Source organism: Lynx rufus, unplaced genomic scaffold, assembly GCF_022079265.1.
Source record: "Lynx rufus isolate CCGP_SWC_20201006 ecotype Redwood Valley unplaced genomic scaffold, mLynRuf1.p SCAF_8, whole genome shotgun sequence".
Taxonomy (NCBI): Eukaryota; Metazoa; Chordata; class Mammalia; order Carnivora; family Felidae; genus Lynx; species Lynx rufus.
The window spans coordinates 39394472-39412580 of record NW_025814896.1 but is presented as its reverse complement, the minus strand read 5'-3'; the positions used below and the strand labels follow the sequence as shown (position 1 = coordinate 39412580).

Here is an 18109-nt window from a genome sequence, read left to right as displayed (position 1 = left end):
AGCAGGCCAGCTTCCTGTCACTGAGGAAGCCAGATGGCCAGTATCAATCAATTACCAAATAAAAGGTATCACCTGGAATGTTTTTCTGTTTCTTTTTTAGGCATACCAGCTGCATCAAGCTAAAACAGCATACTATAATAAAATCACCAAGTAAATGTCTTCTTTATTTTTTTCACTCCTTTTTTTCACTTATTTTTCAAATTGTGCTATAATCGGCTTATTTTCTTCATTTAAATTAATGCTATCGCTAAAAATAATTTTCAAAAATTGTTGTTCCTAGGTTTCTCTTGGACAATTACATCTAATTGGGAGGAAAGGTCTGGATCAGGATTATTATGTAAGTCATTTCAAGATTCAGTCACATGGGGTGGGGAGGAGAGTGGTGAGGGAGGATAGTAGGGCAAAAAGGGAGGAGTGGAGCATGGAAAAGTTGCTGGGGAGAGCCCATTACTACTTCCTTGGTCAGATCAGTGTTGTAGCTTTTGAGGAAGAACAAAGTTCACCAGAGAAAGCACTTTTCCTAACTGCCTCTAAATACAAAGGAGTGGAGGCTTCCAACAAAACACTGGGGCTGGGGAGTTTCCATGCTCCCCTTGAACCTAGTCTCTTCCCACCCTAACTGGTTTGGGTGAGGAAGATACCCTCACTTGCCAGCCTTGGACACACCCATTGCCCAAAAACCAGCGGTGGAGAGTCTACATGGGAGTTTCTTGCAAGGGGTCTGAGAACCAGCCTCAGACTGATTTCAATATAATTAGAAATATTATTAAACATCTTTATAAATTTGCAAAGCTCCTTTCAATCATTTTGCTTAACCTTACCTTATCCCCGTGAGGTTAGAAGATTAATTAACAACTCAAATTTATAGTGGAGAAAAAAGCAAATAAACTTGACCTACACAAGATCTTCAGTAAGATACCAGAGCTGGGGGGATAAGGTCTCATCTAGATTCTAATTGTGGTTTCAAGGCCATGGATCCCCTCAGATCTGAGGAAGTAACTGAGATTCTTTTTAAAAGATGATTTTGCAGCCCTTGTCATTTTATAGAACCTATGTGCTCATTGTCTCAAAGGAACACATACCCTATTTCAACACAGTCCCAATGGCTAAGCAATAGAAATAACTACTTTATTAGGTGGTTACATAAAAGAGTGATTTGTTATTACTTTTCACTTCACTTTATCTTATTTTTATGAGTGTAATTTGAGTACACATTGGGTAAATTCATAAAACATGATAAAATAGGTAGCAATTGAAATAAGCATATGCATCTTAAGACAGCTCAATTGAAGGTCTTCAGATTTGATTAATCTTCATCATAACCAGGGTTCTACCTTCATAGATGAGAAGTTCTAGATTCACAATATTACTCCAGTGTCAGATTTCAGTCTGCAGTGAGGTTCTCATGTTAACTAACAGATACATAAACTGGTAAGAATTGCCCATTTTCCATAAACATGAAATTCCATTGAGTGTGAAGGCACCCAAACCTCAGCTGTAGGGAATAACCTCCAGTTTTTGCAGAATACGTGAAAAACCCTATAAAGCTAAGAACTGGGCAGCACCAGCCACTCTGAATACCAGATGGGAGCTGCCTCCAGATGAGGATGAAATGTAATACCAATGCTGAGTCAAAGATTCTGGTGCTGTAGTAGCAACAGCCAGGCACTTGGGCAACACCAAGGAACTCAGTCAGGCTCTCCTATGCACTCATCCACAGAGGTTTTACTATCTCTATTTTACAGAGGAGGAGCTGAGGCTGGAGGAATGAAGTAAACTGTTTCAAGTATCACAGCTGGGTAGTAATGTTGAGAATCAGAATCTGAACTCTGGGCTTCAACATTCAAAGCCTGTGCTCTTTCCATTAAACTGTACTTCCTTTTGAGCTGGGTGGGGTGGGAGACATACAACCTCTAAAATCTAGTTTCCTCATTTATAAAGCAAAAAGAAGGAATCATATAATTTATCAGGTTTCTGACCACTATTTGAAAATTTTCAAATGGTAGTGTTGGGCCCCATACTTCCCATCCAGACATCACCAAAATGCTGGCTTATTTCCAGAACATCTGAGTGGTTCAGGCGCATTCTAGGTGTGAGCACAGGCTTGTCCTTCCAGCTTACCTCAGCCTAATAAACCTAAACCTGCATAGAGTGCTCCAGTCAAGGCATCAAATCTTCAGACTGATTGGCTTATGTATCAATCAGTTTAGGCTGCATCATAAACCACTCCCCAATTTAGATGGCTTAAAACAACAACCATTTATTTAATTCATGATTTTGGCAGTTTAGCAGTTTTGGCTGGGCTCAGGTGGGTAATTCTTCTGGTCTCAGCCAGGCTCAACCAATCTTGACTAGGCTTGCTCATGCATCTGTAGAGTATTGGCCAGGGCAGGCTGGTTTATGATGGCCTCATCTGTGACACCTAAGATGACTAAGTTTCTCCACATGCTTTCTTCTCCCAGCCAACTATGCCCAAGCTTTTCACATAGCAGCCAAAGGTTCTAAGAACACAAGGGTAGACAGCCTTGGGTTGGAACTCACAAATCACTTCCAACCACATTCTTTTGGCCAAAGCAAATTACAAGGTCAGCCAGCATTGAAGGGGTAGTTAAAAGGACTCCTAATGAAGGCACAATGGCAAAGTACTGTGGTCAGTTTTGCAGCTTACCAGAATGCACCAGAATCAACTTGGAGGGTGATGCAAAGTGGAGAGAGAAGGTAAAAGGATAGACCCAGTTTCTGAAAGGCTGTTACTATAACTCTTCCCATGGCTAGCCTCTCATCTTTCAAGTCTTACCTCTTTAGAAAGGATTTTCTTGATCAACTCTACTGTTCCACTACTCATCCTATTACAGTGTTTATTTTCCTCTAGCTCATATCACTCCCTGAATTATTTTGATCTTGTTTATTATCTGGATAATAATGGAATGTTATTCCATTCCATTATGGAATGTAAGTTCTTGTCTATCTTGCTCGTTCTATGTATCCTGTACTCTGATAGTACCTGGTATATATTAAGTACTTAGTATTTATTGAACAAATGAATAAATGAATGAATGAATGAATGAATGAATGAGTGAGTGAGTTAGTGAGTGATAGCATCCTAAGCATTATATGTTAGTCCTCAGCCTGAGAGCCACCACTTGAGCCAGTATGCTAATGCTTTGGTCCACCAAAGAAAATGATTAACGTAGCAAGCTTCTTTATAAATGTAAGTAATGCCCAGTTTACTTCCCAGAAAATTAAGTATCAAAAACCTGGAAATAACTCGTTTGCCTTTTTTTTCTCCTCATTGTTTGATTAAATTAATCTCTTTCATGGGTTGTCACTGTAAGGCAACATTTTCACCTCTCCCTCCCCCACTACTAAATTCTTAATTATTGAAAAATATTGTATATGCAAGCCCTGATTACATTATCTTGAATTTCTACACATACATTTTAATGTAATTTGCATTCCTGAATATGTACAGGCTCAGCATGAATTGGCTTAGGAATGCTGGGTATTTGGGTGCATATTATTAAAGTGGATATGGCATAATTAAATTAAATCTAGCAGAGGCATAATAATCAGATATGTAAGAGCAACTGCTTTGTCTATCCTGCCACCCATTAAAAAAATCAAGAGCTAATATCATCCCTTTTCAGGATGATTTACAAATTTTGAGATAAAAGGAGTATTTATAAGTATTTTCAGTTTATATTTATTTTCAGTGTTTATAAATATTTCTTGGCATTTCATTCTAGGGGAAATGTTATAAACTGATTAAACTAGGGATTTTCTTGAACCAATGAAAAATCATGTTCGTTGTTTTGTTTTTTGTTTTTTTTTTTTAAAGAGACGTGGGGGCACCTGGGTGTCTCAGTCAGTTAAGCATCCAACTTTGGCTCAGGTTATGATCTCATGGTTTGTGAGTTTGAGCCCTGTGTGGGGCTCTGTGCTGACAGCTCAGAGCCCACAGCCTGCTTCAGATTCTGTGTCTCCCTCTCTCTGCCCCTTCCCCAGTCACACTCTGTCTCTCTCTCTCTCAAAAATAAATAAAAACATTAAAAAAAATTTTTTAGTAAAAAAAAAATAGATGTGTGTTTAAATAATAAAATTTCTCTTAGCATAATGTCTGGGACATACTATATTTCAACCTATCTAAGACACCATCAATTATAAGATACTTTATTTTGTGTTCTACTGAGAAAGAAAATACACTGCCAATATAAATTATATGATGACATTGATAGTAAGAAGTGTCTGATTAAAGTGGGGGGCACATCTGAGAATCAGTAAAATATGACTAGGTGCTCAGTAAATATTTGAATAAAGGATAGATGGTGTCAGTCTGTTTTAGCCACTGTAACAAAAATACCATAGTCTGGGTGGCTTATAAACAATGGAAATATATTTCTCACAGTTCTCAAAGCTTGAAGTCTGACATCAATGTGTCAGCATGGTTAGATAGGGCCCTCTATCCAGTTTATGGACTTCTTGTTGTATCCTCATGTAACAGAACTTGAGCTTGCTCTCTGGGGCCTCTTTTATAAAGACACTAATCCCATTCATGAAAGCTCTGCCAGTCACCTTCCAAAGGCCCCACCTCCTAATACCATCATCTTGGATATTAGGTTTCAACATATGAATTTTGAAGGGACACAAATATGCAGACTGCAGCAGATGATGGATGGGTGGATGGATGGATGGGTGGATGGATGGATGGGTGGATGGATGGATGGATATTTAACTCTTTGAGAGCAAGGACCCATCAAAGTAACTTGTGTGATACTTTCACACAGAGCTTAGTAAATGTTTAGTAAGTGCAACAGCATTAAAGGTAGGTTAATTTAAAGACAAATAAAAGAGAACTGAAATGCTGAGTAAGTCATGAGAGTGGAGGGGTATAGAAGGGGAAATTAGAGAAAGCTTCAATTCCTTTAGTCCTTATGGGATCATTATATTGAAAGATGGGGAAAACTCCAGGATTCTTATCTTCTGATTCTTATTTTTTTATCTCCTTTAACAGTTCAAGTATAGTTCACCAGAATGACAGTTTTTTCCCCCAGAACTCTCTATTGCCAAACATGTATTTGAAAACCAGATTCTGAAACTAGACTTTGAGAATTATGTCACAGAATCATAGTATGAGAATTATAAGGGACTATAATGCTTAAAATCTAGTTCCCCTGTTTTAGAGATTTATAAACTTACTCTTTCATTCATTCACTCATGCATTCAGTCCAGAAATATTTCCTAAGTGACTGATATACAGTAGATACTGTGCTAAGTACAGAGGATTCAACACTGGGGGAGACAGAAAATTAAGCAAACAATTAAATGTATGGATGTATGCCATGATAGTTACCCACGGGTATTTTGGGTCTTGACTCATTTATAAGAAATACCTTCATTTTCTGTATTAATGGGATCAGATAAATGTGATTGGTAAATCATACCTTTGATTTATTTACTGATAGATGATTGATAAATCATACATTGCTACAATTTGCTCCTATCCAATTGACACTTAGGTTATTCTAGACATTTTGGACATCATTTGTTGTCTCAAGATTCCCTTATGATCATAAATTTCCAATGCCTTCTATTTTCTGCCAAATAAAAGAGGAACTTTGGCCTAGTATCCAGGACTGGTATAATATGGCCCCATCATATTCCTGCACACCTTAACTTTTGGATATTCTACTTCAGCCATACTGAAGTAATTACTGTTTCCTAAACACATCTTGAACATTTCTATCTCCGTTCCTTGCTCATGTTATTCCTCCAGCCTATGATGCCCTCTGTGCTGGTGAATCCTCTCCATCTTTTGTGAGACCTTGGTCATTTAAGTCCTCTTTCTTGACACCATGAAGGCAGAGTACTAAGTGCATGGGAATTGAATCGGGAGAACTCTGGTACCAGCTGCTTCACTTTGAGTGTCATTCCTTATACTGCTGTTGTGAAGATTAGGTAAGACAAAGCTTGTAAAACACTTATATACAATTTCTGTTATTCCATGCCTCTCTAATTCTTTTTGGTGTTGCTTTTATCCCACCTTTCGCCTACTGTCATTGCTATTTACCTTTCTTCACAGCAGTATTGGTGGAAAGCTTATGTAGGGATGGTGTTTTTTGTTCATCTATGAATCACCTATAATACTTAACACACTACTACTATATATAGCACTTTTGAATTAAGTTTTTGAAACAAAGAATAAATGAAGAATAGAAGAGATAAATGGATGAATGGGTATATGATTTAGTGAGGTTCAGCACTGGTGGCATTCGTATTTAGTTATGTCCACAAGGCAGACTAACTTACAACAAGGGTGTGATTCCCAAATAAGTTGGCAATATTTCTGGAGCAAATGTACATATAAAGGAACTACTCACATTTCTTCCTTAAATGTCCTCTCCTCTTTGGGAAGGAGCAGATTCTTGTATGTCAACCTAGTCAAGGTTTGGTTTTTTTTGTTTTTTTTTTTTTAATGTTTATTTTTGAGAGAGACAGAGACAGAGTGTGAGCAGGGGAGGGGCAGAGAGAGAGAGAGAGGGAGACACAGTATCTGAAGTAGGCTCCAGGCTCTGAGCTATCAGCACAGAGCCTGACGCAGGGCTTGAACTCACAAACTGTGAGATCATGACCTGAGCCAAAGTCAGATGCTTAACCGGCTGAGCCATCCAGATGCTCCTAGGCTTTTTTTTTTTAAGTCTATTTATTTTGCGAAAGAGAGAGAGAGAGAGAGGGAAGCAGAGAGCAAGAGAGAATCCCAAGCAGGCTCCACACTGTCAGCACAGAGCCTGACATGGGATTTGATCTCACAAACTGTGAGATCATGACCTCAGCTGAGATCAAGAGTCAGATGCTTAACCAACGGAGCCACCCAGGCACTCTTAGTTGAGGCTTTTTAAAGACAGAAGAGTTACGTCCTAAAAAGACACTTTGGAAAGTGTCTTCATTTCTCATTTGTGGGCCTAATTTCTTTTAATGCTCCATGTGGTTTCTGAGGAGAACTTCTGGGAGGTTAAGATGAAGCCTAAGGAATGGGACAACAAGGGACAGGTCAGCCCTTAGATGTTCTAGACTGAGCGTTTCAATTAATGTTACAACCTAGAGAGAAGCAGAGGCTAGGCTGGCCTCCTTCATTTTGCTTTAGAAAGAATTAGCCTGAAGTTCACTTCTATAAAAAGACTTGCACTGTTGGTGGGAATGCAAACTGGTGCAGCCGCTCTGGAAAATAGTGTGGAGATTCCTCAAAAAATTAAAAATAGAACTACCCTATGACCCAGCCATAGCACTGCTAGGAATTTACCCAAAGGATACAGTAGTGCTGATGCACAGGGGCACTTGTACCCCAATATTTATAGCAGCACTTTCAACAATAGCTAAATTATGGAAAGAGCCTAAATGTCCATCAACTGACGAATGGATGAAGAAGATGTGGTTTATATATACAATGGAATACTACTTGGCAATGAGAAAAAATGAAATATGGCCATTTGTAGCAACATGCATAGAACTGGAGAGTATTATGCTAAGTGAAATAAGTCAGGCAGAGAAAGACAGTTACCATGTTTTCACTCATATGTGGATCCTGAGAAACTTAACAGAGACCATGGGGGAAGAGAGGAGGGAAAAAGGTTACAAACAGAGAGGGAGGGAGTCAAACCATAAGAGACTCTTAAATACAGAGAACAAACTGAGGGTTAATGGCGGGGGGTGGGGGAGAGGGGAAAATGGGTGATGGGCATGAGGAGGGCACTGGTTGGGATGAGCACTGGGTGTTGTATGGAAACCAATTTGACAATAAATTACATATTTAAAAAAAAAAGACTTAGTCTCAGCAGGAGCTAGAGGTGTCTTGTTTTACTCACTCGGCCTTATAAACATTAGGAGGCTGCATGTCCAATTCTACCAAATTGTACAAAATGTCTTATAAAATAAGTACATACTGTTAACATCGAAGCATACTTTTTCAAAATAATGAACTATGTAGTTCTATAGGTGGGATTCATCTGTCCTCCACAAAGCCACATGCCCATGATGCCTTTCCACATGCAAGGAACAGTCCTCACATTTTAAAATTATATTTGTGAACTCTATATGGCACCCACTCTTCAGGTTTATGGTTGAAATAACATTTGAAATAGTGCCTTAAACAGTGTGGGCATTTCATAGATATTTTTTGAATGTATGTTAAATGAAATAAAGTTTGGTTTGAAAAACATTTTGTAGGATATGTTTGTGACTGTCAATAATACTGTTTGTTCCTTTTCTCTCCAGAAAGCATTATACTACTTCTTAAAGGCAGCAAAGGCTGGGAGTGCAAATGCCATGGCATTTATAGGAAAGGTACATGCTTCATCTTGATCAGTACTTTTAATTTCTTAAAAACCTAAGAAACTAATGGTACCAGCTAATTGAACCCAGTATAGCATGACAGATGTCTTTCATGGAAGCAGCTGGCCAGGGCATTCCACTACAGACTGAGGATAGTATTCTTGAGGTGACAGTTTGAGAAAAAGCCCCATACAACAGCAGCCTTTGTCTGAGGCACCAAAAACAGCCTTGAAAGTGCACCTGGCTCAGGGTTCCTGGGCAGAGACCCCTACCACCACCATGACCCCCTACTCTGGCACGTAACAAGAGATCTGGGCGAACTGAACATCTAACTGGTATAGCCACCCTACCCTCCCCCACCCCCCCCCACCCCCCGCCTCCCGTGAGATGCCTCCTTCCTACACCCTGGAAATGAGAACCAGCTCTAAGCCGACCAAAGTCCATCCTGGGGCCACCTATCAAGGGAGGGCCCTGGGCTGCTGAGCAACTTTTGTGGACAGTTCCTCTAAAGAAGAACATTTTTTTCTCTCCTTCAAAGACCATTCATCCCCCCAAGTGCTGCCCTTGGCTCCCTGCGGCCAATTTGCATTAGTAACCATGGGGACAAATGCTCCTTTTCCAGAAGTGCTACATACTAATTTAGATGGAAGGAAACAGTGAAAAAGACACAAAATAGGGTCAGTTTCTCTGCCCTTAGGCCAGGTCACTCCAGAATGTGTGTTGTAGGTTGCTTCCTCAGTTTTTTCTTTGATTAAAATTGAGGTGAAATCAACGTAAAATCAACAATTTTAAACTGTATATTCAGTGGCATTCACTGCATTTCACAATGTTGGCCAACTATCACTTCTATGTAGTTCTAAAACATTTTAATCACCCACAAATTCCTCAGTTTTTTTTTTTACATCCTCTTGTTTGTTTCTGTAGATGTATTTAGAGGGGAACGCTGCAGCCCCACAAAATAACGCAACTGCCTTCAAATACTTTTCCATGGCAGCCAGTAAGGTATGTACTCAGCCCATTTCTGTAAGCACTTTAAAACACTTGGCTTTTATTACATGCAGACTCATGCAGAAGAGTTTATTTCAAAGCCCCATGCCCAAGTAATGAGCCTGGGAGTTTCATGTCTTGGAGAAGAATATCATTGACAATAAAATGTGGAGTTGGGATAGGGGGAGACACATCTTGTTTTCTCAGTAAACGAAAAATGGCAATGACATGCTTCTCCAGCATGAGGGCAAACAAAAGCTCAGCTTTCTGTCCCCCAGTAGGTGAGGCCACCTAGCTCAGGAAACAGGAAATAAAAGAGGACAGAGGAAGGGAAAACTCAAACAATATCTGCAGTAAGTTCAGGACAAGGACAAATAAGAAATGCCTAGTTTTTTCCAGTTTAGTCTTACTCAAAGGCCAGAAATCTCCCTGGCCCAGGCAGATCATCAGATAGGTGACCAGGACAAGATGGTTGAGACACAACTCTGGAGGCAGAATCCATGGTTTAAATGCCAGCCCTGCAGCATACTGCCTGTGTGACCATGGGCAAGTTACTTAACTTCTCTGTGCCTCAATTTTCCCAAATGTAAAATGGGAATATAAGAAGATTTGCCTCATATTGTTGTTGCCAGGATCTAATGAGTTTATGTTTATATGCCTTTTATTGCAAAGTACTTAAAGCAGTGCCTGGCTTACAGTAGATGCAGTGGGTCAGCTTATCTTCTGCAGTCTGGGGCCAGTTAGGTAGAGTGAACTTCAAAGCATATCCAAAGCAGAATTAATTGGATCTATGAAGGAATATAGAAATGGAATAATATGGCTCCTGCCACTAAAATTTTTGTCTTGATTCCGGGGCTCAGTGACGCTAGCATCTGTCTGATAAAACTTAGTAGACTACTCTGACTTCCTTTAGTGCATTAAGAACATCCTCATTGTAACACCCATGTGCCTAATGCTGGGAAATGGCCTTGATAAACTTTCTAACCCTGCACAGCAGGAAGGATTTCATTGTCTCACAATGCCTTACTGCAACACTGGGAGTAAAGATGTGCTCAAACTGGGGAATACTTTCAACTGTACTGAGTTTTTAAAAGCCCACATGCTGCTTTAGGAGCCTATTTATAAGTGACTAGCACCTTGGAGCTGCTGCTATTGTGTTGTAAATTACTGAGAAGGCTGGTACTCCTCTCCTCTCCTCTCCCTTGTAATTTATATGAAATTTTTGCTCAGCAAGAAAGTGATCTGGGTGGAGTACCATTAGATTAGGATGGCAAGGGAAAACTGGCTGAAAAAAGAGGTGGGGTTAAGTAACAGAGGAAGATCTCTTGTAATCTGGCAAATAACACTGATTTGTCAGCCCAAAGGAATAACGCCAGGAAGTTGGGTGTGTAAATTAACCCGGCTTCCAAGCTATTCAGGGCAGGAATCTGAGCTACTTGTGTTCTAAATCTGAGCTGTCTTTCTTTACAGATAAATCTAAAATTATATTTAGGTAATTATTCTGAATGGCATCAGGTGGACATGACCATATATTCCTTTATCATCACCTGGTTGATGGTTTATTAGATTTCTCACTTGGGGTCACTACCAAAGTAAAAGGTTTTCTGTCTTTCTATCCTCCACTTTCTGCATACCCATACTCTTACTATATATAATATTAAGATAAGATATAACATTAAGATTATATATATATATATATATATGTTTTTTAATTTGCTTTTAAGTCATCAGATCAGAATACAAAGCTACAGTCTTTATGACTTCTTTTATCTTATTTTCTCAGAAACATGAGCAGTTATCCTGTTGGGTCCATATTGGACCATATTCTTCTGGTTTTCTCTTTCACAGATCAGGCCCATCCCTATCACTTCTGTCATTCTGACTCCCTCCCTAAAATCCCCCATTTTGAATCCAACCCATTTCCCAGAGGAGAGCTCAATCCTCTCTCCTCTCTCCTTCCACAAAACCACCTCTACCCACCTTGGCTTATATAATTTTTCTCTTTTCTGCACTTGCCCTGCATTCACTCTCTGTACTGCTGGAATTTTACTGCTTCTACCTTATGCCTTCTCTCCTATTATCTGAAGGCCATGTCTCCTCAACTAGAGGAGGATAGTGGTCTTAGTACATAGAAGTTCATTACATATTTGACAATAAATGACCATCTGCTTTCTAAGTTCATGTCACTTAACCTAAGCAAGAGCAATGAGCCCTAAAGTGGAAGTTGTTCGTGGGGGGATTGCCTACACATATGTTGTATTTGGCCCAAAAAATGTTTCAAAAATTAGGAAGTTTTACATGGTGACGGTTGGTAGCTACACCTGTGAGCACAGCGCAATGTATAAAGTTGTCGAATCACTATCCTGTACACCTGAAACTAATGTAACATCGTGTGTCAACTATATTGAAGTAAAAAAAAACAAACCAGGAAATTCATATACAAATTTGGACATCCAGCTTTTCTTGGAAAATGGGAAGAGCTGACCATATGAGGCTGCCACTCCATGTGACAACAGTTGCCTGGGGCAGTTTCTTGAGTGGTGCTACTGCCTTTAAACAGGGCAGGAACTCTCTGATTTGCCTCAGTCTCTGTCAGTCTATCACCAGATTGATGTACTGCTTACATTACCTGAATGGCTCCTGGAGGGATCTAAGTGGGCCACTCCTGACCTGAAAATTATAAACAAGTACTCTGGTCCATAAATATTTGGTGAGCCAAAGGTTAGAAACCTTACCCTCTTCTCTCCCTTCCTCCTTCTCTATTCTCATTTCCCTTCTCTTCTATTTTTCTCAACACCTGAATGAAGACAGACTCACTGTTAGAAGACAGACTCACCAGACTTTACCACATCCATCACACAAGGCCTTACCACCCCCAGACCAGACTTTCCCAAGAGTTTTAGGACAACAAGTAGATACATAGTAAGGGGACAGGCAAGAAGAAGAGAGCAGTTGTATACCACCGGTTTTAAATACAGCTGGGCCATCCTTAAGAATTCTTGGAATAGCTGGCCCTTTGATATGCATAGGCTCAAACTTTGGAGTTTCGAAATAATTTTTGAACTATGCCTTCTCTAGTTACGTGCTATTCCTGTAACAGTGAGAGGGACTCTGGCTGCATCCACAATAACTACATTTAGGTGGGAGGAAGAATCTGGAGAGTTTTCTACCAAAACTTGAGTCCTGAGAAAATACTATAAAACTGTAAAACAAACCTATATGTCTACTGAATGACAGTCGAGTGGCCAAATGTGCCTCTTTACTCAGTCACTAGCAGGTGAAATACATGATGGGAGACAAAAAAGAAAAGTGGGCTTCCTGGTTGGGGAAGTCACTTTCAAGGTTCACACTTCATCCAGGATTGATATGCAAAGTACTGATGTATTTGAACATGTGCTAAATTCTAAACATGCTAAATAAATACTCCATTCCATAGGCTTTTTAGAATACTAATCAGAAAAAGAAATGGTAGTTAATTTAGCATCAAATGGAAAAGAAAACACTGATGATGTTATAAGCAATCAGATTTAAATAAAGAAACATATATTAACAACACCTTACCATCCAGAATTGCTAGATCGAAATTCAAAGAATCTCTAAAATGTTACTTGGCCATTTATGTCAACCTCCTTTGACCAAAGCAGTTAACAAGTGTCTGGATAGACTTCTCTCTTCTGGAAAATTCCTACACATCCTTCAAGACCAAACTCAAATGTCAACCACCTCTGACAACTCAATCCCCTCAGTCTCTACCCTCATCTAGGCAGTTGAGTCCCCCTTCTAGGTGTCCACAAGACTCCTGATCTGTTTCTAGTACAGGACTTACCACTTTTGACGTGACTATTTTAAGAGGCGCTACTTAGTGGATCAGAGCCCACTAGCCTGTGAACTCTCTAAGACAGGGATCATTGTTTTGTCACCTCTCAACTTTCACCTCCTACGTCTGTCCAATGCCTATTATGGAGTCACTCACAAAGCTAGCGCTAAATAAATGCTGAATGAAAGAATGGAGAAAAGATTTGGCTTTTGTTTCCCTCTTTTCTCCTCAGAGGGGATTATGAAGGCATGAAAGGAGAAACTAGAGAGAGACAGAATAATTTACCAACTGTCTCATTAACCTGCCTTGATTAAACCTCTACTGGGTGCATTTTAAATATTTAGAATGATTTTTCCATAATTCACCTTATCATGAATTCTTCTGGGACTTTACTTGGATTTTTAAAACTGTTCCAGGGCAATGCAATTGGTCTTCATGGGCTCGGTCTTCTTTACTTTTATGGGAAAGGAGTTCCTGTGGTAAGTTAAATAATTTCATTATCTTTTCAACATATTTCTAGCAATTTATGGGGTAAAATTCATGATTGTTGATTAATTTAAAAGAATTAGTGTCTAATACCTAGTTTGCCAAACTATCGTATTTGATGATAGAAATAAAATAATCCAGTGGAATATTTGCCAAAGAGACATAGAACAAATTTGTGACAAGAATAATGACCATATTTATATCTTAGAATTATAGATTCTAAGTAACCTTAGATATTATATAATTCCTGAAGACTTTTTCTGACAGAGAAATTTATCTTTTTTGTTATCCTCTGCACTTTTGGGTGACCTTTCCCCAATATCTAAAAAAAAAAAAAAATACTGTCAGTGTAGGAAAAGACATAATTTACAGTGAAAATGAGATAATTATTTCCTAATACAGTATAATTATTAACTAAAGTCTATAATGCTTCTGATACTATTTTAATTAGCCTAAATCACATAAGGCACTATCTATACTCTTTAAAAAAAAAAAGAAGGCAATTGTTACCATGGAGTTATACAATACACATTTGAGTAATAAAGTGTAATTATCTTGCAGAATTATGCTGAAGCACTTAAATACTTTCAGAAAGCTGCAGAGAAAGGATGGCCCAACGCACAGTTTCAGTTAGGCTTCATGTACTACTGTAAGTGCTACAAATATAGCTACTGTGCCAAGACTGACAAGTGCATTATTTTTTTTTAATTTTATTTAAATCCAAGTTAGTTAACATATAGTGTAATAATGGTTTCAGGAGTAGAATTTAGTGATACATCACTTACATATAACATCTGGTGCTCACCACAAGTGCCCTCCTTAATGCCCATCACCCAGTAAGCCCATCCCCCTCCCCACACCTCTCCTCCAGGAAACCCTCAGTTTGTTCTCTGTATTTAAGAGTTTCTTATGGTTTGCCTCTTTCTCTCTTTTTATCTTATTTTTCCTTCCCTTCCCCTCTGTTCATCTATTGTGTTTCTTAAACTCCACATTAGTGAAATCGTATGATATTTATCTTTCTCTGACTGACTTATTTCACTTAGCATAATACATTCTAGTTCCATCCACGCTGTTACAAATGGCAAGATTTCATTCTTTTAGATTGCTGAGTAATATTCCATTGTGGGTGTGTGTATATACCACATCTTTTTTATACATTCACCAATCAATGGACTTTTGAGCTCTTTCCATAATTTGGCTATTGTTGATAGCACTGCTCTAAACATTGGGGTGCATGTGCCCCTTCGAATCAGCTATTTGTATCCTTTGGATAAATACCTAGTAGTGCGATTGCTAGGTCCTAGGGAAGCTCTATTTTTAATTTTTTGAGGAACGTCCATACTATTTTCCCAGAATAGCTGCACTGTTCACATTCCCACCAGCAGTGCAAAAGTGTTCCCCTTTCTCCACATCCTCGCCAACATCTGTCATTTCCTGAGTTGTTAATTTTAGCCATTCTGATAAGTGTGAGGTAGTATCTCATTGTGGTTTTGATTTGTATTTCCCTGATAGTAAGCAGTGTTGAACATCTTTTCATGTGTCTGTTAGCCATCTGGATGTCTTCTTTGGAAAAGTGTCTATTCATGTCTTCTGCCCATTTCTTCACTGGATTGTGTTTTGGGTGCTGAGTTTGGTAAGTCCTTTATAGATTTTGGATACTAACCCTTATCCAATATGTCATTGCAAATATCTTCTCCCATTATGTCGGTTGCCTTTTAGTTTTGCTGATTGTTTCCTTCACCGTGCAGAAGGTTTTTATCTTGATGAGGTCCCAATAGTTCATTTTTGCTCTTGTTTCCCTTGCCTCTGGAGACATGTCTAATAAGAAGTTGCTGTAGCCAAGATCAAAGAGGTTGTTTTCTGTTCTCTCCTCTAGGATTTTGGTGGTTTCCTGCCTTCCATTTAGGTCTTTCATCCATTTTTGAGTTTATTTTTGTGTACGGTGTAAGAAAGTGGTCCAGATTCATTCTTCTGCATGTTGCTATCCAGTTTTCCCAACACCATTTGCTGAAGAAACTGTCTTTTTTCCATTGGATATTCTTTCCTGCTTTGTCGAAGATTAGTTGGCCATATATTTGTGGGTCCATTTCTGGGTTCTCTGTTCTGTTCCACTGATCTATGTAATTGTTTTTGTGTCAGCACCATACTATCTTGATGATTATAGCTTGCTAATACAGCTTGAAGTCCAGAATTGTGAGGCCTTTAGCTTTGGTTTTCTTTAGCTTTGGTTTTCTTTTTCAACATTACTTTGGCTCTTCGGGGTCTTTCCTGGATCCATATGACAAATGCATTGTTAAGTCTACTCCTTTTTTCACAAAAATCAAATTGCTGGAGTGATTGATTTAGATAGAATGTTGAGGCAGCAATCTGAGGAGGAATTTGAAGACTGAAGGAAAAGATACCAGTTGAGGAAGGAGGCAAAAGGTATAGTCAGGAAGCTCACTTTTGAAAAGGTTGAGTTTGAGGTGCCTTGTGATGTCCAGTGGATACCCCAAAACAGGTATGAAACTCACAAGAAAGGTCAAACTTGAAGAGAAAGATTTGAGAGGCATCAACATATAGGAGTTAATTAAAAGCTGAGACTGCAAAAGGAAACGAAAACATGAGAGGAACAGTGGGCCATGGTCAGAAATCTGGTGGTCCTCACTGTTGTATTGAAAAGATTGGCAAAGAAAGAGTGAAGACTCTGTGGGGACTGTGAAGACACAAAAAGACTGAAAAAGCATGATCAGAGGAATGGGGGAAAAAGTGATTTTAAGGAAGCCATAGGATAGAACTGTCAAGAAAGAATAAATGAGCCCCTCTGTGAAATGTAATGAGAAGCCTGCTTCTTCAAAACAAAACACAAAAAATAAGAAAGGTCTGAGAATCTATGGGCCTTGTCAATATAGAGAATGTTTATGTGGTCATTGGACTGGTTGGTATAGAAACCAGACACAATGTGTTGAGGTATGAATGGAAGGTGAGAAAGTAGATAAGTAAAAATATTCTTGGAAGTTGTGTGCCTTTAAATGGAGGAAGAAGGATGGAATGGTAGCATGAGAGAGACCAAGAACCAAGAGGGAATTCTTTTTAAGATGATGGGAGACCTGGGTATAATTTCTGACAAAAAAAAGAGCCAGCCAATTATTGGAGATAATTAATGTGTCATGGAAGTTATGAGATAATTGATGAAGAGGTTCTGGAAAAAATAGGGTGGCATTAGGATCTGACTGCACCCAGGTAGGTGGAGGCCTCATTAGCCTTAATAAAGAGGAGGAACTTCTCACCCTCAAAGACTGGAGAGATGGAGGAAAGGATATTGCAGATGTAAATCTGGAAGGAAGGAGAGAGAAGCAAGTGAGAAAAGACAATGCAAGAATTTCCTCAATGAGCTAGGAGGTACCAAGTTGTCTTCTGAGAGGGAAGGTAGAGTGATTGGGGTAGGAGGTCTTAGGAAGCCATGAAACTTTGTAATACTCTGTGGGGACTGAGAGAGGGAGTGCCCAAGACAAGTACCAAGAGATCTGAACATACCTGAGTATCTCCATAAGTCCTTCCTTTCAGAGGTAGAGCTAGGGTAGCAGCAGACTGCAACATCCGCTGACATTTTCTTTAGTAGCCCAAGGAGATGGCCTGTTTTGTACTTGTCTTGGGTAGTTGCCTAAGATGGCCTTGTTCTTCTGGCTCATTACAAGTTGCAGGCCCAGGATCCATCAGATAACTCAAGCTTCTAAAATAAGAGAAATAGTAATGGCTAATGTTTATTAAGTCTTTATGTGCATTTACTCATTTAGTCCTATCAGCACATCTAGGGGGTATCCTACAGTTTATAGATGAGCAAACTGAGCCATATTAAGGTCCAAGAGCTTGCCCAAGATCACGCAGTTAGTGGAACTGGTAATTCAAGCCCAAGTGATCTGCCTCCAGAGCCTTTGCTCTTAGTGGCACCGCTTCTAAAGGTTATGAAATGTTAACAGCTGGAACACAATTTAGGGACCATCTAGTGAAAGCCTCTCCTTTTGAAAATAAAGGGCCTAGAAGTACCCAACTCACAAAGGAATAATGAAAGAGCCAGGATATGAATCCCAGCTGCTGAGAGTATGCTGATTTTTCTATCCTAGTCCCAAATGCCTCTCCTTGCTCCAAGCATGAGTTGAATCTGAGTTGAGCCTCCTGGAGCTGGGATTTGCCTGCTCCAAAATCCATAGTTATGACAGGGAGGCACTACACTGGTCTTCTGGTGTGGAAGGACAAGGATGGTGAGCCACATCCTGGTTGTTGTCCCTGGTACTCAGAGACCACACTTAGTTTACTTTTATTAATCTTAGGTATGTTGTATTGAAGAGATATCTTCATGAGACTAAAGAGTCCTTCTTCAGATTTCTGAATGGGTCAAGAACATAAATTTCCTTATTCTTACTTATAATCAAACTCAGCTTTTCCCCCCACAAATAGTGGATCTGTAACAGCTTGACTTTTGGTTGGCTATGGATTGGTTGGTTCTTATTTAAA

At 39.3% G+C, this 18109-nt stretch overlaps 1 protein-coding gene across 3 annotated transcripts in view; it reads left to right on the top strand.

Moving 5' to 3' along the window:
• The window catches only part of SEL1L2 (SEL1L2 adaptor subunit of ERAD E3 ligase), a 90795-nt gene that overhangs the window by 57466 nt on the left and 15220 nt on the right, over positions 1 to 18109 (top strand). For 2 of the 3 annotated variants that reach the window (XM_047069858.1, XM_047069855.1), the window contains exons 8-12: positions 281 to 337; positions 8269 to 8337; positions 9250 to 9327; positions 13546 to 13608; positions 14177 to 14264. In XM_047069858.1, coding sequence (XP_046925814.1) covers positions 281 to 337; positions 8269 to 8337; positions 9250 to 9327; positions 13546 to 13608; positions 14177 to 14264 — 355 coding nt within the window. The remainder of the gene's footprint in view (positions 1 to 280; positions 338 to 8268; positions 8338 to 9249; positions 9328 to 13545; positions 13609 to 14176; positions 14265 to 18109) is intronic. The other variant, XM_047069857.1, reaches the window with a different exon arrangement.